Source organism: Martes martes (assembly GCF_963455335.1).
Source record: "Martes martes genome assembly, chromosome: 1".
NCBI classification, from domain to species: domain Eukaryota; kingdom Metazoa; phylum Chordata; class Mammalia; order Carnivora; family Mustelidae; genus Martes; species Martes martes.
The window spans coordinates 123120831-123142807 of record NC_137888.1 but is presented as its reverse complement, the minus strand read 5'-3'; the positions used below and the strand labels follow the sequence as shown (position 1 = coordinate 123142807).

At 42.2% G+C, this 21977-nt stretch overlaps 1 protein-coding gene across 4 annotated transcripts; it reads left to right on the top strand.

The window, feature by feature from the left end:
- Positions 1–8612: 8612 nt before the first annotated feature.
- On the top strand, positions 8613–20509 carry FAIM (Fas apoptotic inhibitory molecule). 4 transcript variants are annotated; one of them, XM_080801416.1, is made up of 6 exons: positions 8975–9100; positions 11712–11770; positions 12862–12994; positions 13344–13572; positions 17017–17066; positions 20034–20509. In XM_080801416.1, the coding sequence occupies exons 2-6, from the start codon at positions 11727–11729 to the stop codon at positions 20181–20183; spliced, it is 606 nt and encodes a 201-aa protein (XP_080657542.1). In that variant the 5' UTR covers positions 8975–9100; positions 11712–11726; the 3' UTR covers positions 20184–20509. The 4 variants fall into 4 exon arrangements, with proteins under 4 accessions (XP_080657543.1, XP_080657542.1, XP_080657544.1 ...); XM_080801415.1 differs by lacking the exon at positions 8975–9100 and adding an exon at positions 9166–9268; XM_080801417.1 differs by lacking the exon at positions 11712–11770 and having other exon boundaries at positions 8613–9100.
- The last annotated feature ends 1468 nt before the right edge of the window (positions 20510–21977 follow it).

The following is a 21977-nucleotide window of genomic DNA, read 5'->3' as shown; positions in this document are numbered from 1 at the left end:
TGAATCACATAAGTTGCAAGGGAGAGGTATGGCTACTTGAGTAAAACTAAGGGCCAAGAGGACCATGGATGTTAGATGTAGGATCACCAGTATTCTTTACAGTGTTCAAAGCACAGGAAGGCTGATTATCTCCTACTTCCTAACAAGAGAGCCTCCTCCTCATCACTCCTGGATTTTGTGTGTATCAAGTGGAGGGGAGGAAGTTCTACAGCACTCTACAGTCCTCCAAAGGAATTCCATTCTCATGGACCATCAAGGCCTTTCCAGCCCCTCTCTTTGCTAGAGAAGTAAAAGACTGCACACAAGTTCAGTCTTTGATTCAGCATACTGCTGCATGGGTCTTGAGTTTTCTTTTCCTTTCTTTTTTTAAGATTTTATTTTTAATTAATCTCTATACCCAATGTGGGGCTCAAACTCACAACCCCAAGATTCAGAGTCACATGCTCCACAGACTGAGCCAGCCAGGCACCCAGACCTCGAGTTTTCTATGGGTCTTCAATGACTCACCAGGATGCCAATTGTTCTAAACACTCATTTAACATTCATTTACAAAAATGTATTAAGCACCTGTTACCTAAGTTCCAGGGATCAAACTAAATACTGTGTATAAACACAGTATACTCACAGTGGTGAGTAAACCAGATGAGATTTCTGCCCTCACAGTGGTTGTGAAAAAAAAAAAAAAACCCACAAATAAGCATTAATTATGATAAGTGCTATGAAGAGAAGGAAGAGAACAGGGGTACGTGGAGGAGGCTCTCTCAGGAAGTGACATTTAAGCTGAGATCCAAAGCCTGTCTTCATTTCAGTTTCTGCTTTCCTCTGTGCTTTGTCTTCCCAGTATAAATTACAGCCTTTGCTAGCAATTAAAACAGATCTCTTCATTTCTAAACTTCTAAACTAATTCTCAAATTTTCTCCTAGGCATAGACCTATCAAGTTTTTCCCCATAAAAGGAGTGTACCAAACTCAAATGGCATTTGGTGATAAATTTTTTTTTTTAAGATTTTATTTATTTATTTGACAGACAGAGATCACAAGCAGGCAGAGAGGCAGGCAGAGAGAGCGGAGGAAGCAGTCTCCCCGCTGAGCAGAGAACCCGATGCGGGACTCGATCCCAGAACGCTGGGATCATGACCTGAGCCAAAAGCAGAGGCTTTAACCCACTGAGCCACCCAGGTTCCCTGGTGATAAATTCTTGAAGATTCTTCAACTCACAAGTCTTTTAGACTTAGAATCCTTAATTAATCCTTAATTACACTAATAACCCTTGTGTCTGCCTCCCATATGAGAATCTGAACTCTGGGGATATGGATCATATGTTACTTTTTCCAGGACCAAGCATTGTCCCCAGCACATAGGTATGCAACACAGTGTGGAGTGGCCCTGCTGATTTTGGGTCAGATTTAGACAGAGGCATTCACCTTCAGTAGCCATTTTCCAGTATGAACGAACACAGGCAAATAGCTCAAATAGACTGACAACATAGGGCGCCTGGGTGGCTCAGCTGGTTAAGCCGCTGCCTTCAGCTCAGGTCATGGTCCCAGGATCCTGGGATTAAGCCTCACGTCTTGGGCTCCCTGCTCAGTGGGAAGTCTCCTCTCCTCCCCCCAACTCATGCTCTCTCTCAAATAAATAAATAAATAAATCTTAAAAAATAGATTAATAACAAATGTTCAAGAATCAATACAGCCATATTAATTGAACCTTTAAAATGTGTCAATCTCTGGGCTACACAGTTTTTTCTAACTTCTTGACTCTTCAGAACAACCTTAACATAAGTACTGTTATTATCTTCATTCTACAAATGCTCAAATTAGAAAACAGAAGTTTAAAAAAAAAAAAAAAGTGCGCCTGGGTGGCTCAGTCAGTTAAGTGTCTACCTTCAGTTCAGGTCATGATCTCAAGTTCCTGGGATAGAGTTTTGCATCAGCTCTCTGCTCAGCAGGGAGTCTGCTTCTCCCTCTCCTGTGCTTGCTCTCTTTTTCAAAAATAAATTAAGGGGCACCTGGGTGGCTCAGTGGGTTAAAGCCTCTGCCTTTGGCTCAGGTCATGATCTCAAGGTCCTGGAATGGAGCCCCGCATCGGGCTCTCTGCTCAGCAGGGGGCCTGCTTCCTCCTCTCTCTCTCTGCCTGCCTCTCTGCCTACTTGTGATCTCTGTCTATCAAATAAAAAAATAAAACCTTTAAAATTAATTAATTAATTTTAAATCTTTAAAAAAAAAAAAAAAAGACTTGCTAAGATCACTCAGCCAGTATGTGGCAGAGCCAGGATCTGAAACCAGCACTCGGGCTCCAAAGCCTATTTCATTAACCATCTGACCACATCACTTCTCTTGATGAGCAACTGCTCTACCATTCGATTGGTATAGGCATTTATTCCAATTTGCAGTTATTTCATCTGTCTGTGTATTAGTCATCTACTGATACATAACAAATTATTCCTAAAATTAGAACATTTAACATCTTGACATGTCTGTGGATCAGGAATACAGGACTGGCTTAGCTGGATGGTCTGGACAGACCCCTTCATGAGGTTGCAGTCAACCTGTTTAGCCACAGTTAGTCATTTCAAGGTTCAAATGGGGCTGATGGATTCACTTCCAAACTCACTCATGTGGTTATTGGCAGGGCTGTTTGTTCCTTAGCAAGCAGGCCTCTCTACAGGCTGCCTGAGTAGCCCCCACAACATGATAGCTTCCCACAGAGGGAGTGATCCAAGAAAAGGTGTGAGGACCTAAGAAATAAGCAGAAGTCTTTTTTAGAACCTCCTCTGGGTAGTGACATCTCATCACTTCTTCTATATGATATTAATCACAGAGACCAACTATGGTAAAATATGAGGACTACACAAGGATGTGAATACCAGGAAGTGGGGATGCTTGGGAGCCATTTTGTAAGCAACTAATCACAGTCTTATTTGCTCATTTTTTGTGCCTCCTCAAGTTTTGTAAACTTCATGAGTGGGGAAAAATATCAGTGCTGTTCATTGTAATATTCTCTCCACAGGACTTGCCATAGAACAGATGGTCAATAAATACTGAATAAATGTAATGATGATGATGATATGAATTCCAAAGAATGAGCTCCCTACAACAATCCTGTCTTACTCTCACACAGATTTCCAGTTGCCATTCATGGCAGCATTCAAATATTTGTTTATTTAAGATTTTATTTTTAAGTACTCTCTACACCCAACATGCGGCTCAAACTCACAACCCTGAGATCAAGAGTTGCATGCTGCACTGACTGAGCCAGCTGGGCACAGCTCAAATAATTTTTTTTAAAGCAAGCCTCTAGGGGTGCCTGGGTGGCTCAGTGGGTTGGGCCTCTGCCTTTGGCTCAGGTCATGATCTCAGGGTCCTGGGATCGAGTCCCGCATTGGGTTCTCTGCTCAGTGGGGAGCCTGCTTCCCCCTCCCTCTCTGCCTGCCTCTCTGCCTACTTGTGATCTCTGTCTGTCAAATAAATAAAAAAATAAAAATAAATAAAAGCATCTATTATGCCCAAGAACCTTTATTCATAATTTCTTTTTTTGCTAAAGAAACCCATAATTTTTATTTCACTGCCAGTTTTTCAGGAAGTGAATTCTCAAAGGAGATGAAAAAAATTTTTGAGCTGGACCCAAAGCTATGAGGGGTACAAATTTAGAGAGGAGTGTTACCCATTGGTAAATGCCTACTCAGCACAATTAGGAGGGCTGGCAGAGCTAGGAGCAAGCTAGGGGAACTGAGTCCAAGATTCTTGCATTGGATAGGACCCTGGAAGCATGTGAAAGTGATTCCAGGTCAGTGACTCTCCCTAGCTCCCAGATACAATTATTTCAAAATAAAGTTTTTTTAAAAATCACCAGTAGACCAGGGCACGTGGATGGCTCAGTCGGTTAAGCAGCCAATTCTTGATTTTGGCTCAGGTCATGATCTCAGGGTCATGGGATCGAGCCCCAACTGGGGCTTTGCTCTCAGCAGGGAGTCTGCTTGAGGATTCTCTCTCTCCCTCTGCCACTTCCCCAACTCATGCTCTCTATCAGTCTCTAAAATAAATAAATCTTTTTAAAAAATCACCAAAGACCTACATTAAAAGAAGTTCTAAGTATGTACTTTAGAAAGAAGTGGTCAAAGAAGACAAGTATGAGATGCAAGGGTTGTTGAGAAAAAATGATAAACATGCAGATAAATATAAACAAACATTGTATAATTCAGTATAACGATCAGGAAGGCAAATGTGTGGGCTGAAAAAAGGACGGACTCGAATGAAACTTGATTACATGGTGAAAGGGGGCAGGCATTGGAGTTAGAGTATTCCAAGGTACCTGTATTGTCTAAAAGGAGAAATGGGATGGTTAGGCTCTCTTAAGTGTGCAATGTAAAATTTTAAGTGTAGCCTCTCTAAAAACAGGAATAGAGTCAATGACTTCCAAACCAGGAGATGGAAAAAGTGGAATATGAAAACAAAAATTCAGCCTACTTTTAAGAACAAAAGAAAGGAGAACAAAAGGCAGACCAAAGGTGGGACAAATAGAAAGCAAAAGGTAAGATAGTAGAGACAAGCTAAATACAGTGGGATAGTGCAAAACACCTTTCTTCATTTTTTTTTTTTTTAAAGATTTCATTAATCTATTTGACAGACAGAGATCACAAGTAGCCAGAGAGGCAGGCAGAGAGAGAGGAGGAAGCAGGCTCTCCAAGGAGCAGAGAGCCTGATGCGGGGCTCGATCCCAGGACCCTGGGATCATGACCTGAGCCGAAGGCAGAGGCTTTAACCCACTGAGCCACCCAGGCGCCCCCATTATTATTTTTAATTTTTTATCCCCTCCACCCATTTCTCCCCCTTCAACCTCTAATGATCACCAATCTCTAATGATCACCAATCTTTTGGTTTTGTTTTTAGATCCCACCCACACGAGACATATACAGTAGTTGTCATTTTTTACTTATTTCACTTAGAATAGTGTCCTTGAGGTCCATCCATGTTGTCACAAACGGCAGAATTTCCTTCTTTTTTATGGCTTAATAATAGTATTCATGTCTCTGTGTGTGTGTGTGTGTGTGTGTGTGTGTGTGTGTGTGTGTATGTGTGAGAGAGAGAGAGAGAGAGAGAGAAATACCCAAAAGTAAAATTGCTGGATCATATGGTAGTTTCATTTTTAAATTTTTTTCTAGAGGGGTAGGGTGGGGTAGAGGGAGATAAAGAATCTCAAGCAGGCTCCATGCACAGCGAGGAGCCTGTGGCAGGCTCCATCTCACAACCCTGAGATCATAACCTGAGCCAAAATCAAGAGTAGGACACTTATGGGACACCTGAGTGGCTCAGTTGGTTAAGCTGCTGCCTTCGGCTCAGGTCATGATCCCAGGGTCTTGGGCTCGAGTCCCGCATCAGGATCCTTGCTTGGCAGGGAGCCTGCTTCTCTCACTGCCTCTGCCTGCCTCTCTGCCTGCTTATGTGTACTCTCTCTCTCTGGCAAATAAAATCTTAAAAAAAAAAAAAAAAGAGTAGGACACTTAACAGACTGAACCACCAAGGCACTCTTATTTTTACTATTTTTGAGGAACCTCCACACTGTTTTCCATAGTAGCAGCACCAAATTACATTCCTACCAACAGTGCACAAGTGGTGCCTTTTCTCCATATCCTTGCCAACACTTGTTATTTATTTTTGATAACAGCCATTCTAACAGGTATGAGCTATTCATGTATATAATTTCTATATGACTATAGAAAATGGACTCAGAAAAAAACATCAAATTCATGTTCATATTGGCCTTGGGGGAAGACAAGCAAGTAATAGTGCTGGACTTGCAAATCCAATAGTGTTTTATCTGCAATGTTTTCTTCCATTGAAATTTTTCAATGAGCCAATATTTAATGATGGTCAGTTGATTCTAGGTAGCAGGAATATGGGTATTAATTTCTATACTTTTCTATGTTTTTTAAATTTCTCTAAATAAACACAATACAAATTTTTACCAAGTCTTAACCAACTGGAACGTGAGTCTGTACTGCCTTCCTTTGGCTCTTGGCTCTAATTAAGGGTGTATCTACAGTCCCCACGCTCCACATGACTCAAACCAAAGCCTACATTCTTCCGAAATTGTCAAGCTTCTCTTGTTTGATGTTCTGCAAAATCACCTTGTTTCACTGCTTCCCCACTTGCTGTGTTTGTGTAGGTAAAGCCACAGCGTCCTTGGGCTGAGGGGAAGATGTCTAAGGAGCAGTAGCCCAGCCAGCAGCAGGAGACTGTGGGTACTGGCTTTGGTTCTGACACACAATCCTCTGAGGCCAGAATTCTGAGCCCAGGGCTTGTTTCTAAAGCCCCGATTCTTCTTCCTTTAAACATATCGCCTGTCATCAGGCTGAACCAATACTAGAAGGGCATGTGGAAAATTTTAAGTCTTGTTGGTATCAGACTATGTAACTTTTCCCTTTTATTTTGATCTCCATTCACATTCTTTAAAAAGTAAGTTCAGAAAATCAGTCAATGCATTAACAATTCCTTTTTCAAAAGGAGGCCGAATTAAAGCATGGAGAATGGTGAATGAAAACATTTTGTTACTCTCTTAAACTATGTCACTGATGGCCTAGCTGGTTCAGTCGGTAGAGGATGTGACTCTTGATCTCAGGGTTCTAAGTTCAAGCCCCACATTGGGTGTAGAGATTACTTAAAAATGAAATCTTTAAAAAGCAGTCCATCAATCAATTAGTCACTGATGTCAAAGGGCAAACTGGTGAGAGGCACTTTAAGAGGTTAAGAACAGCATCTAGGTACCCTAGGAAACAAGGAAATAATTTGCAAATGAGAATAAAGTCAAAAGCATGGGTCACCTGGCTGGCTCCATAAGGAAAGCGTGTGACTCCTGATCTTGTGGTTGTGAGTTTGAGCCCCATATTGGGCACAGAGATAACCTTGGGGAGGTGGGGGGAAGTCAAGTCAAAAGCAGGATCAGCTTGACTGAACACATTTTATACTCAAGTTCACTACCTTTCACAGTATTTTCTTCAGACTTTCTTTCCGTAACAGTTCTGTCTAGTAACAAGTGACTAATGCTACCATCAATGTCCTGGTCCCCGGGAATGAGTAGGTGGAAAATGCAGCCCAAACTGGTATGTTCCTCAATTCAGGTATCCCAGGAATTATACCACAGAGAAAACAGTGACACAGAACAAGCCATCTGAGGAATCAGATTGCACTGACTATTCTTGGTGCAAACATGAGTGCACCTCAGTTCTCTGTGCTCTGTGGGCAAAGGAGCTTCTCAGGCCTCTAAGGAAGGGCCCAGATATTTCTTTAAGCACATTTAACCCTTTTGTCATCACAGGCCCTGTTAACATGACAGGTCTGGCTCTACATGCTGGCCCTGTAACTTCTGAAGGGCTTTGGGCCTCTGTAATGTAAGTACTGGGCTGTTGTGAAAAATACAGGCAAAAATATATAAGGACATAGCAAGCATCCAATAAATGACAACTTACTGGTCTTATAAAGGATATCCAGACGCCTGAAGTTTTACAAGAAAATATGATCCTTCATTAAACGGTATCACTGAGCTGCTCCCCAACCAGGGTTTCCTGATCCTAGCCCAACAACTCAGCATTGTTTCTTAGAAGAAATAAGGACTAGAAAAAAGTAATTAGGAATATCATTCAGCTAGCCTTATCCCATCGCTGGAAATTTCCACTCTGGGGCCTTTTACCTTTTCCCCCCTACCTCACTCTTTCAACAGTTATTTATTGAAAACTCTCTGCTCAAGACACTGGTTTAGAAGAAAATACAAATATGAAAAGTCTTTGTCTTCCAGAAGCTTTCAGTACAGGGTTGCAAACAAAAAATCCGTGTTCACTAAGCAGAATCCTTATGACATAATTTGCTTAAGAATTCAGTCATTATTACTTTGCACACTGATTAACTTAATAGGTTGTTCCTTTTTGTGTCTCTATTCCCCTTCTCTCACATACTTGCTCAGCATTTAGAAATGACTCCAACTCTACCAACCCTAAAGGTAAACTATCCTTTACATTAACCTCAAGTGGGAGGAAGAAATTACACAATAGGGCATGGATGCCTCCATGCCCCCCCAATCTTCAGGGCCGTCAGAGTCCCCACCAGAATACCGTCAAATGTCTGTATATTATTATTGTCCCCGGGACCACTCACTGACCTCCTCATAATGGTCCACTCAACAACTCTCCTCCCTCTCCGCTGGCCGCAAAAATGGAAACCACCTGAAACTTACCCAGGCATGCTCTACATTCATTCCTTAAACAAGTATTTATCAGAGCCTACAATGAACCTGCACTGTAAAGATGTGCGAGATACAAGAGTGAAAGCCAAGCAGCCACAGCCCCTGACTTCAAGAACCTCAGTCCACTAAGTTACCCATTAAGCAAAAATTACAGAAATAACTGCACACCCTGACAAGGGCTAAGGAGAATTCCAAGGGTTCAGGGCCTGGATAATTTTCCTTAAAAAATTATATGTCCTACAGCAAGCTCAACAACAAAGTGGAGGATAACTAAGGGAAGAGGCAGGGAGGAGTGTCCAGCAGAGGGAAGAGCATCTGCAGAGGCCCGTGGAAAGAAAAAGCTTGCATCATTTGAGAACTACAGGGGGCCTCATGCGTGCCTTAAGGAGCTTGGGTCTTTACAGAAGTAACCAGAACCCATAAAGAGATTTCAAGGGGCGAATGCCATAATCAGATTTACCTGACCAGTGGCTTCAGAGCAGACACAGAGTCTGTTTTTGCCACCAAGTTATCCCCAGCGTCCAGCCCCGCGACTTCTATCAGCGGGTCCCACCAGCCAGGGCTTAAGGTTTGGGGTTTGGGGTGAGGTAGGGCTCCTGCAGAGAGCGCCAAGCCCTCCGCTGAGGCAGCGGGCGGGGGTTGCGTCCGCGGCGCTTGGGGGCGGCTGGCGGCCAGCGCTGGGCACCTCAGGGGACCTGAAGCGCCACAGAGTCGGCGCGCTCGCAACTGGCGGCGGCCGAGCTTTCAGCTTCCGAGGAGGAGGCGCCCGCTTCTCGGCGAGGGGAGCAAGGCCACGCGGCCCTGGTGGCGGAGCCGGAACCCGCGCGCTGCGTGGCGCAGAACCTGCTGTGGTGCCCGGCGGCCAGGTAAGCCCCGCGGCGCAGGTAGGGAGGCCCCGGGCCGGGACCCAGAAGCCCCTGCGCCCAGCCCCGGCGTCCCCGCTGTAGCGCGGCGGCGGCGGCGGCCATCTGCCGGCCGCGGCGGCGGGCGCTGCGAGCGGTGGGCGCTGTCTACGCGGACCGTGAGCCGGGCGGGTGAGGCACCGAGGTGTTCGGGCGTTTTCTGTCTGCCGGGCCCGGGGCGGAGGCGGAGGCGGAGGCGGGAACCGGAGGGCGGGGGCAGCTGCGGGTCGCTCCTTCCTGGCCAGGCCCTGCGACCTGAAGATAATGCTATTCCAGCCCTTTTTTCCTGGACGCCTGAGCGGAGCCAAGGTCGTGAGGTGCTGTAACTCGCCTCCTTTACTTAAGCGTGCGGCACGCGCAGCTCCCCGTGGCTTCACGTGTTTTTGTGCGACCTTTGGGCCTCCCTGGGCTGCGCTCGTGTGCGCCAGGTTGACCGCAGCGTCCCTCCGCAGGGCCTGGCCCGGGCTGGCCGTGCAGTGTCTTTAGTGACCGCAGTGCGACTTGACTTCGTGGATTCCCTCCCTGCTGGTGAACGTGGTTTGCAGTGGGTAGCCAATACGGAAAGCAATTCGTTGAGCTCTGTTAGTCTGGTGTGTTGAGCATGATTTGTTTAGAGTGGATCTCGTAAGGCTTGTGGTTTACGGGGTAAAAATGCTCCTCAGAAAAGTTACCAGTTCTTGTACCTCCGGTAGCCTTTGGGGACACCTGGCTCCTGGAGCTTCCTGACCCACTTTGCTGGAGGTCCCAATGCTTCCCATGGGTCTGGACGCACAGAGTCAACACCTATTTGTTGAAGACTGACCTTGTGGCTGGCCTTACCTAGAGCTTTTGCTGAAATGGGAGCTATGAATATCTTAGTAATTTTTAAAACGGACTTGGATTTAGCTTGGACAGACCATTACAGCCCCCAGGACGGTTAAACCCAAGTTAAGGGCAAAATTCAAACTGGTTTAGATGAAGAGTAGAAACGTCTTAATAGTTAGGTCTCACTCTGAAACATGACCGTTGAACTGCTAGGGAGGAGATTTTAAAAAGATTATGCTGATTCCTAGTTACTCAAAAAGCTTTCTTCCAAGACATGTAAAAAATTTTCAAGTGAGTGACATCATCCTCATCAGTGGAAATAAATGGAATTTGTTTTTCCATCCTTTTCATTTACATTTTTGTTTTAAAATTCATTTTATTTTTATTTTATTGTTATTTTTAAAGTAGTTTCCATGCCCAGCATGGAGTCCAAAGCAGGACTTGGACTCACCACGCTGAGATCAAGGCCTGAGCTGAGATCAAGAGTTGGATGCTTGGGACGCCTGGGTGGCTCAGTGGGTTAAAGCCTCCACCTTTGGCTCAGTTCATGATCCCAGGATTCTGGGATCCAGCCCCACATCAGGCTCTCTGCTCGGCAGGGAGCCTGCTTCCCTTCCTCTCTGCCTGCCTTTCTGCCTACTTGTGATGTCTGTCTGTCAAATAAATAAAATAAAAATCTTAAAAAAAAAAAAAAAGAGTTGGATGCTTAACTGAGCCACCCAGACACCCCTTCATTTACATTTTTTAAATTTTGTGCTAGAATAGAGGGAGTTTTCTTTCTAACGATCATTTTTCAGTTTGGTCACTTGATCCTGAAAATTAAGTATATGTGTAAGAGTTTAAGAATGACAGTGGAGGGGCGCCTGGGTGGCTCAGTGGGTTAAAGCCTCTGCCTTGGGCTCAGGTCCTGGGATCGAGCCCCGCATCGGGCTCTCTGCTCAGCAGGGAGCCTGCTTTCCTCTCTCCCTCTCTGCCTGCCTCTCTGCCTACTTGTGATCTCCGTCTGTCAAATAAATAAATTAAAAAAAAAAAAAAGTCATGCGCTCTACCAACTGAGTCATGTGCTCTACCAACTGAGCCAGACAGGTGCTCCTAAAATATTTTTTAAATTATATATTCTACCATAATATAATATAGTTTAGCCATAATATAATATATTTATAAATATAATTTATATATTATATATGTTATATAATTCATATAATATATAATTATATAAATATAATTTAGCCTTCTAAAACTGAATATTAGGATTGCATTTTAAATTTGTTACCACCGTGTAACATCGATGCTTCCTGAATATGTATACTGTTTATCCTGGAGTTTTATGTATTCCCTGACCCACTGCCTCATACCCTTGGGGCTTCTTATACCTCAGTTTGAGAAGAGTGGGACCCAGAGGACTGGGTCTCTAGGTCTCTTGCAGCTCTGATGTGGTATCACATTTGAAATAAACTCTAGGTCTCTTGCAGCTCTGATGTGGTATCATATTTGAAATAAACTAGAGTCTGTTCTCTAGTTTTAGGAAGTTATAAATTTATAACAGGGAAAAATATGATTGGCCAATTTGCATGACTTAATTTCTTTTCCTGAAAACTGGAGATTGCAATTCTATTGTATGTATAAACTGTTTCATCAGAAACTGCATGCAATTTGAGAAATGGATTGCAAACTTAGAAAAAAACCCTTTGCAGATGTTCTCTTTGTTGCTCTCAGTCTTTCTTTGCTGCAATTCTGCTTTTTTCTTTCCTGCCTGCTAATTGGATTAAAGACTATTTTGCCAACCATGGCATCTGGAGATGACAGTCCTATCTTTGAAGATGATGAAAGGTAAATGTCTTGTGTGGCAATAAAATTAGCTCTTGAAACTTTCAGGGTTGTTTTAATCACTCAGGTATTATTTATCCAGTCTACTTTGTTAAGGACACATTTTTTAAACTTGCAGATTGCGTGGTTTTGCTTTTCTGTGACTTAGAGCAAGGGTAGTAAACACCTGGAATGGAGGTGGCCACTAATGGCACACATCTTTTCCCATGGGGCCTGGATGTAAGGTCTCCAAATCTATGTTAGCCCCAAGTTCTCAGCAATCACTTCGAGATGATATAAAATCCATTTACCATTTCTGATGTTGAGTACACAAACAACATTAGAATGAATAAAGAGTAAGATGTAGTTAAGAGAGCAGGCTCAAACATATTCTGTATATAGGTATTACATAATATATATATGGCACTCATGCAGGGCGCAGATATAAATATTATATATTTTATATTAATTAATATCAAAAGTATGTATTTAAGTTGTGCCAGATAAAGCATTATGGCAAAAATCCTTTATTTTCTAAATAAGATTACTGTAGTAAAGACAAGAATTACCATTTTCCATACATTTTTATTTCTTTTGTTACAGGACATTTCTTCTATGACTTCTCTTCTCAGTATCATAAATTAGAACCCTTTTTGTTAAAATGAATCCTAACTGGTTTAAGTATGAAAGGTTTGGGGAGTTCCTGTTTTGGAGTGAATGGATCTGAAAAAGAAATACCAGAATTAAATACTGTGCTTTTTAAATGGGGATGTAGGGAAGAAGTAGAGACTTTTTATTGGCCTTTCCAAGCATTGTTCTGTAGCCCAGCTTAGAATGCTATCCTGGATAAATTCTTAATCCTATTAATATTAAGGTGACTTTGTTTGGAATTATCCGACTATATATCCATATATAGTAGTTTCATCTTAAAGAGTAAGAGGGAGAGGGAGAAGATAGTTATATGTACTGTGAGTAGAAATTCTTAGGTACCATCACTTTAATATCTTGTAATTTTAGGGCTTTAAAAAAATCCAATATTTTCATCTTGGAAAGATTAATTTGTTATATTCTTACTGCTTTTGGCCTATTGTAATTGCTTTATTTTATTCCCTTAGCCCTCCTTATAGCCTGGAAAAAATGACAGATCTCGTAGCCGTTTGGGATGTCGCTTTAAGTGATGGAGTCCATAAGATCGAGTTTGAACATGGAACCACATCAGGCAAACGAGTGGTATATGTAGATGGGAAGGTAGGAAAACATAGGTTACTTTGTAGAATATGGCATACATAGAAGCTTGAATTTGTTAACATAGATTCTTCATATGTAAATTCAAGGCTTTTCTCTTACATTGATTAACTTTATATTTGGGCCTAGATCATGTTGCTGGACAAAGAAAACTAGTAAGAGTTATAGAGTTCATAGAGTATAACATTTAAACTTCAAGTGCTTTTATTTTCTAAAATATTTGAATCATGAAGTAATAAAATTACATCTAAATAACATTGCTATTTACTCACTTTAATTACAGCATTTCTAAAGCTAAATATTGAGTTTTCTTCCATTTGTGTGTTTTTAACTTTCATATTTTGTTGCTTAGGAAGAGATAAGAAAAGAATGGATGTTCAAACTAGTGGGCAAAGAAACCTTCTGCGTTGGAGCTGCAAAGACAAAAGCAACCATAAATATAGATGCTGTCAGTGGATTTGCATATGAATATACTCTGGAAATTAATGGGAAAAGTCTCAAGAAGTATATGGAGAACAGGTCAAAAACCACCAATACTTGGGTATTACGTTTGGATGGTGAGGACTTTAGAGTTGTGTTGGGTAAGTGAGTGCTATTTCTGCAGAATTTATTGGCTTTTTATGGTGGTTGTTAATTAGTTCCCCCAACTATCCAGACCCTTTATAGGAGCTTTGCGTAGAGAGAGTGTAAGTATGTATAGGGGTATGTCTGATGTGTCCCATGTGAACGAAGTATTCATTTAAATGACTGATTTATATGAGAGCCAGATTTTGTAGTGATAGATTTGAGGATTATAAACAGGTTTAAAAAAAGAAATAATGATGTATTATTATTTATTATTGATATTTCTATTATTGTCATTATTGATACTTCTCTTTAAAATGATGTTTAGAGACAGTTGGAAATTTAAGATTTATCAGTAACAAGGGAATTTTTCTCTAGGTAGCGAGCAATTTAATACTGTAACACCTCAAAATTGTCAAAGTCCAGATAAAGTAGATTACAAAATAAAGAGTAATAAGCCATTGATCTTTAAGCTAAGTTCTGTTGTTACAGATTGCCATCTATGTCATTTCTGCTGGGCCTATAAGATACATATTTACGAGTTGCAATCTTTTGTCTCTTCTGGTACTCCCAGTATTTCCTGCTTCTCGTATCACTAAAGTTAAAACCATTTGGATTATTTCAGTAATTCACTGATTCACTTATTTAGATAATATTGAGTACCTGCTAAATACCAGTTAGCATACTATAGATTATAGTAGAAAAAGAGATGTTGTCCATGCCTTTAAGGAGTCTACAGTCTATTCAAATGCTACCATGTACTTTAAAAAAATTTTTTTTAAGAATGAAAAATGTGGGGGCACCTGGGTAGTTCAGTTGGTTAAGCCTCTGACTCTTGGTTTCAGCTCAGGTCATGATCTCACCATTGGTCAGGATCAAGCCCCGTGTTGGGCTCCGTGCTCATTGCAGAGTCTACTTCAGATTCTCTCTCCCTCTGTCTCCTGCTCAGTTTCCTCTCTCTCTCTCAAATAAATAAATAAAATATTTTCTTAAAAAATTGAAAAATGGGGGTGCCTGGGTGGCTCAGTGGGTTAAAGCCTCTGCCTTCGGCTCGGGTCATGATCTCGGGGTTTGGGGATCGAGCCCCGCATCGGGCTCTCTGCTCAGCAGGGAGCGTGCTTCCTCCTCTCTCTCTGCCTGCCTCTCTGCCTATTTGTGATTTCTGCCCGTCAAATAAATAAAATATTTTAAAAAATAAAAAAAAATAAAAAGTGAAAAATGTTTGGGGAACTGGCTGGCTCAGTTGGTGGAGCACATGACTCTTAATCTCAGGGTCATGAGTTCAAGTCCCACAGTGGGTATAGAAATCACTTAAATAAACTTAAAAAAAAAATGTTTATCCAGCAATTAAATGCACATAGTTGGAAAAAAAAAAACAAACAGAAACTCCTGTATAGCTTATTTATTGAAGAAACTAGATCAATTTGTCTTGAAGAGTTTCCTGTGGTCTGGATTTTGTTGATAGCACTTCTGTGATGTTTCTCTTTCTTTTTCTTTTTTTTTAAAATATATATAATTTATAATTTTTATTTTTCAGTAATTTCTGCACCCAAAGTGGAATTTGAACTTACAACCCGAGGTCAAGAGTCACATGCTCTATCAACTGTGCCAGCCAGGCAGTCCCTCTTCTCTGTTTCTAATATTTCCCATACATTGGTAGTTGACTGAAGAATTGGTCAAATTTAGGTTTAATTTTTTTTTTTTTTGGCAAGACTATAGTTTTATTATATCAAGAGGCACATGGTGTTTGTCAAACATTACCCCTCCCGGTGTTTTTACTGTTTTGTACTCCCAGTACCCATTTCTCCACAGGTTCTCCAGCTGAGCATGTTGTCAGATCTTAAATTTTTTTTAATATTCTGCTACATGAAAAATGACATTTCAGAGTTGTTTTTATTTGCCTTTTTCAAAATTAAGTGAAGTTGAACATCTTTTCACATTTGAGGTTCTTTTGTTTTTCTTTCCTGATAATGCACCTTCATGTCCTTTGACCTACTTTCTTTTGAGTTGTTGGTCTTTTTCTTGTTGATTACTCAGAGTCTCTATGTTAGTAAGATTAGACTTTTGTCTGTGCTGTGAGCTTTGCTTATTTTTTTCCACTTTGTCATTTATTGTATGACTTTGCTTATGCATGTATGTGTTTTCTTAAGTGATGTAGGAGTATTTTTTACTTTTACGTAGTTAAATGTATTGCATTTTTCTCTTTTGTCTCCTGGGTTAGATTTCTTCAGAGGCAAGTTAATAATAGCTTTATAGAAGGTCTGAGTTCAGTAGGCAAACTTAATAAATTCCAGTCTTCACCACCATCATGGTTTACTTCAGCAGTGTATCCTCTGCTCGGGTGTTTGGACGAGCTCCGTTTCCCTACAGCTGCTGCTGTTGATACGCGCCGCCCCCCACCCCCACACCCCAGGCTGCCACTAGGGCAACCATGGCCCACATCTCCTGGGCCCCTCTGCCTCTCTCTCTTTTAGCCCCGCTCAAAGGCCAATCTCCGTTCTCTGAGGCTCCCATCTCAAGGTGTGGGGAGAAAAGAGTCCCCACTAGACTGTGTTCCTGGAGTAGACAGGCTGTTAGAATGAAGCCCCTGCCTGGCACCTCAGCCGTGACCCGCAGGCAAGTTTTTGACCCCCAGGCTTCTCACATGTGCACAGTTCCCAATTCTAGGCTTCTTAAAATGCCCACAGCTCATCTTGTGGCTGCTTGATGAGTGCAGTCTTCTCCCCCGCCACCCGCCAGAACACTGATATTCACACTTGTGTCTGGGGATCCTCCCCCAAAATGCACATATGTCTGTGCACACTTGCATACATGTACATGTCTCCCAAAGCGAGCCCTGACACCTGAACTAATGCCCAAGTGGCTCATCGTAGCAGTTTTCTCCACAGAGTCCACACAGTCCAGCAGGGATGCCTGTGTTTTTCCTTATGATCCAAAAAAGTTTCCCCAAAATGAAATCATTGCAAAAATGAATAGAGATTATTGGGCCCTCCAGTAGGAAATTTAAGGTTAGATTTCTAAGCCTGAATGCTGTCCATCCTACATGAACCCTGTCGCAGCCTTTCTCGGTGACCCCTTTGCGCCGTCATCCACTGGGCTCTGTGTGCAAGGCGTTGGGGGATTATCTGGTCACTGACAACAGTCTGTGGTGAGGGCCCTCCTCACACTCATTTCTGTGCGTCCTTAATCCTGAAGTTTGTGTTGCAGTGTTTATTTTATTCAACAGGGCTTCACCCATTTGTGCTGAGGCCCTGATCATTTCTTAAAAGATTATTTTGTTTCATTTTTATTTTGTCAACCAAGAGTAAACAGTTTCTTCAAATTTAGAAAAATTGGAAAGCCATGAAAAGTTAATGGAGTTTTAGAAGTCCAGTATGTCAAACTTCTTTTAAAATAATAACGAGTTAATTTTATGTCTGAGTCATAGATTATAACATTTTTTGTTGTTGTTACTTTTACAGAAAAAGACACTATGGATGTATGGTGCAATGGTAAAAGAATGGAGACAGCAGTAAGTTGACCCTTTGATTACTCTTAGTGCCATGGGTAAGAGTTGCCACTGAAATGTTGCTGCGTTTCCTAATGATGGATATTGATAATTAACCAAGGTTCTCTAGGTTAAAAGCAAGAAAGAGATGAAGTACTCCTGACTCCAAATTCTGGAGACCTTTCCAGGAGAGCGCCTGGGGCAGGGAGGGGTTTGGAAACACCTTCTGTTGAGAGCTGACCCCAGCTCACATGCTGCCTTTCCTCTCCTGCACCAGGCTCTGCCCTAAAAAGAATTCACACACCCATCAAAAACTGCCCCACAGAGGTTGGCATCCTCCTGTGTTTGTCCAAGTTAAGGTTGGGCTTCGTTCCACAGCTCCTCAAACCTGCCATGTGTAGGAATCACCTGGGATCTTGTTAAAATGAAAATTCTAACGTTTCCCCTGGTACCAATGCTGTATGTCGCTCCATGGGTCGTGCTTGAAATAGGAAGGCTTTACACCATACCCTCAAAGCAGATAGGACTTTTCTAAAAGAGGAGTTTTTAAAAAAGAAGGGATATACACATGTCAGATGACACAAAGGCAGATAGGAAAGGGCCCTGTCACCAACCCCAGAAGACAGGTGGAATGTGTAGACCAGCAGTGCCCAGAGGCTACCCCACTCATTGTGGCCAAGCATGATGACATCCACATCTAGCCCCACAGTGTCTGGCCTTTGCTGGCAGCTGCTTGCACCACTATGGCCATGGGTGGGATTACTATTGGAGTGATTTTAGCGAGAATGAAATAACGGTGTGCATAGCACAGGGAGCAAGCAGAAGCAGAGGAGACCATCAGGGGAAGCATGAAGCGTGGGACTGGGAGCTGCAGTACCTGGGTGGAAATTTGCCAGGGCTGGGGAGTCTGCTGGCAAGCCAGAGGCACTATCCTCTGTCCCCACCTTTCATGCTGGCTTCCGACATGAACACCAGACCTAGAGATAATGGGACCCACTCTGCTCTAGTCAGGTTTAGCTAGTTGCCCATGGTGGGTGCTGCCCTTGTCTCCTTCGTCTGGGGTAGGTGCAGGAAGGTGAGGAACAGTGCTCGGAGGGCAGGAGGTCTGGGATGAGTTTGTTCAGCTGCTATCTCGGACCTGTCTGCTGGGTGTTGTGGCTGTCTGCTTCTGAGGAAGTGCCTATGCTAGAAATCAAACACTACAAAAATAGATGCTTCTCTCTTTCTTAATCCTGGTTTGAATTCTTGAAGGGTTATTAAATCAGGGCTCACTCAGAATCCATCGCCAGAGCTTAAGCAGGGTTAGATCTCCTGATTTAAATCTACAGCTCTCTGGGTTCAGTCTACTGATCCAGACTTCTTTTAAGCAGAGAGGTTTGGAGAGCTCTTCAGTGTTTTATGGCCCCTGTGGAATAGCTTCAGTTATCATTAGCATGGATCAGGCACCTACTGGTCCTTCCTATCCTTTCCTTCCTTCCCTGGAATTCTCTAGATGCCAAATTGGCAGTTTTGAATCCTGTTCCCTCCCCCTCAAGGAATTCTCCAGTGCAAGTGTAAAGAGATGTTTTGTGATATTAAGAATGTGGTTGTAAATAAGTAAGAAGTTCAAAGTCATGTTCTTCCATAATGTCTTTGTTCTCAGTAATTAGCAGGAAACCACAGGTGTTTGGACAATAGCCCTTTATAACCCGTTGCCTCCTCACTCTAACTCAAACTGAATTTGCAGAGTAGTTTCTGCAGTTCGCATCTGGGCAGCCTTCCCCAGTAGGTGCACACCTGCTCTTGCTGCCCCCGAGCTACAGTTTATCTCTTCCTTTTTCTTTCCATCTCAAAGCATCATGACCAAGATTAGGTATCTGGCAAATTCTGCACCCGCAGGGTCTTGTGGTGTCAGTCCTCCTCCAGTAAAGAGCTATGGGCCAGGTTCTCCCCACAGCTCAGAAAAAGCTCTTCCTGGTGCGGCCTGTGCTCTCTCAGGCTGGGTAATGGCTGTGGGGCCTCGCTTGGTCGGGTCCAGCTGCCAGGAAGCTCGTGGCCAAGTTTTAAGTCTGGTTGTGCTTTCTTTGCTTTCTGGCATATTCCACTTTCATCCTCAAAGCCTCCTGTTCTTCCTTTCTTCTCTGCACTACCTGGCCCCTATCTTTTTACTCTAGATTAACTCCTGTTCAGTAAAAATATAATATGAGCCACAGATATATATCCAAAATATTATAATTTAACATCAATATAAAAAGTTTTTAGAGTTATTTTACATTCCTGTTTCATTCTAAGTCTTCCACACTCCGTGTCTGTTTTGCACTGAAGCAGCACGTGGCATTTCAGACTCAGCACATTTCACATGCTTGACTGCCACACACGGCTGGTAGCTGCCGCTGCAGACAGAACAGGGCGAGCTTGGGTAGTGCTTGGTCTTGTTATCTGTGTGTTTTACTGTAAGTCACCTTGCATTCTAAGGAATTGGGTTTTCAGAGTGGGCTGAGAGCATTCTATCCCTTCCCGACGGGGGCTTCCCATGGTTATTTTGCCACTCCCTGCCTCGATGCCCTGGTCTGTACGGTGAGGAGAGTAATAGTGCTGCTGTCAGGTTATGGAGAAGGTGCAGTGAAATAATGCTTGCACACAGTTCTTGATACAGAGTAAGTGACTCAGTACAAAGTAAGTGCTGGCGATCATGCTTCCCATTTGTACTTTAGTAGTCAGTGTTGTCTCATAGTGCATGTTATAGACACACAGCCATAAGACATAAGGGGTTTTTTTTCCCTCTGAAACTTAAGATTTTTCAAGATAGTAAGCGGGTACAAATAAGAAGTGTTCAGTTCACAGCAGACATGGAAAAGTATCTAGCAATACAAGCTTCTAACTTTAATTTTCCCAAGTCTAACATTTAGCTAATAGATACTTCATTATACCACCCTTTTTAGATGGTGTTGATACTCTAGACAAAGATAAATGTTTCTGGAACACTAATTCCTCCTTCTTTTGTTGGCCTAGGGTGAGTTTGTAGATGACGGGACTGAAACTCACTTCAGTGTTGGGAACCATGACTGTTACATAAAAGCTGTCAGTAGTGGGAAGCGGAAAGAAGGGATTATCCATAGTCTCATTGTGGATAATAGAGAAATTCCAGAGATTCTTGAATGACTTCATGATAATGAATTTTAATCTTAAGATGTAAAGATCAAGACTTTTAAATTACTGTGGTAATTAAATATGTTCAATATGTACTTTTCAGTACACTTAGTCTGCCAGGTGTTTATTTTTTAGTTACTTGAAACTGTAATATTCCAAGGGTCAAAAAAAATTATGTACAATCATAAAAATTGCAATTTATTTTGTAAATAATGTAAAGTGTTTTAAAGCCAAATGGAAAATAAGATATGGACCAAAATCACTCGTGTTTTACAAGAGGAACTTTTACTATAATAAATGCTATAAAATAAAATTGGTGCTGCTTGATCTGTGTTTCTAAAAATGGATATCTTCATTGAAAAAAAAATTTTTTTTATTTTAGAGAGAGAGCACATGAACCAGGGGAGGGGGCAGAGAGAGAGAGAATCTGAAGCAGAATCCGTGCGAAGCACTGAGCCTTTTGCAGGGCTAGATTTCATGACCCAAAGATCATCACCTGAGACAAAATCAAGAGTTAGACACTTAACTGACTGTACCACAAGGGGCCCCTATTTTAATATATTTTTAATCCATACAGGTAGATTGTCTCTTTAGTTTAAAGCATTTGGTACATAATGATATGATTAGTGTACCTGGAGAAAATGAGAAACATTTTCTGTCTGAAAACTTAAAGAAATACCAAATAGTGTTGATGAGAGAGCAGGAGGCTGGCTGAGGACAAAGCAAAAGCTGGCACCTTGCACCCCTTCTCCACCCACTCCCCTGGGTAATATGTGTGACATTCCTCAGGCACCTCTGACTGCCCTAAAAGAAAAACAAATAGTTAACTTGCAGAGATCACAATCCTGCAAGACAGGAGTCTCCCTTGGTTTACAAATGTCCTAGAGATCTACAAACAAAGAAGTTACCTTATCAATAGCACAATTTCCAGAGGCAAATAACTCAGTTCCTTAAGCCCTAAAAAAAGTTAAATTTCTTCTAAACCCAAATCTCACTAACAAGGACACTTGATAGGAGAAATGTGAAACTTTATCTCTAGATCTCCAAGATAGTGTCGAGAATCATTCCCAAGCATATGGCCCACTGATATATATCTAAAGGGTCTCACAAGAAGATTTTTACTACTAGTAATAAATAACCTTTCTCCCAACAATAGCTAGCCCCTCAGGGTCCTGGAGACCTTGCTTCCAAAATTCCTTAGAGACTAACGTCATCCCCTTTGTCCTCACCTACCCAACTCCTGTGTATATAATCAGCCACTTCTCAGGATGACGGGGCAGCAGCTCTTCCTGCCCACGGGTCCTGTCCCCGTGCTTTAATAAACCACCATTTTGCACCAAAGATGTCTCAAGAATTCTTTCTTGGTCATCGGCTCCGGACCTCACCCCACTGAACCTCACCTAGGTTCTAGAACTTCATCAGTGTCATATAAGTATTTAATTAAAAATGGGTTTCTGAAAATGTAGTCGTTTTGTTTAATCAGCACAGTGAGGACAAAAGAACAAGAGGAAGAAGGAAACTTCTTTACACCAAACTGCCTCAGTTGCATCCTCAGGCAGTGCTGGAAAAGTGGAGTTGCAGCTGATGTTGGGAGGTGACAGCAGTGTGAGGCAGGCCTGGCCTCCTCAGGAAGGTGAGTGCCTGAGATTATGCACTCAGTGCTCTGCTTAGACAGTCTTTCAGGAAAGGATATCGCTTTCCAGTAGGGCCTTTTGTCAGGGTGTCTCACGTCTGTTACAACACCGTGATCCTCTAAGAGGAGGGGTTCTTCATTTTCTTGACTTGCTCTGTCCAATATGAGAGCCA

What these genes read in the sequence shown, in the direction of transcription:
- FAIM (XM_080801416.1), top strand. Translation starts at nt 11,727, where the DNA reads ATGGCATCTGGAGATGACAGTCCTATCTTTGAAGATGATGAAAG. An exon ending in ATCTTTGAAGATGATGAAAG is followed by an intron (nt 11,771 to 12,861) that starts GTAAATGTCTTG and finishes TTATTCCCTTAG; the next exon opens with CCCTCCTTATAGCCTGGAAA. An exon ending in TGGTATATGTAGATGGGAAG is followed by an intron (nt 12,995 to 13,343) that starts GTAGGAAAACAT and finishes TTTGTTGCTTAG; the next exon opens with GAAGAGATAAGAAAAGAATG.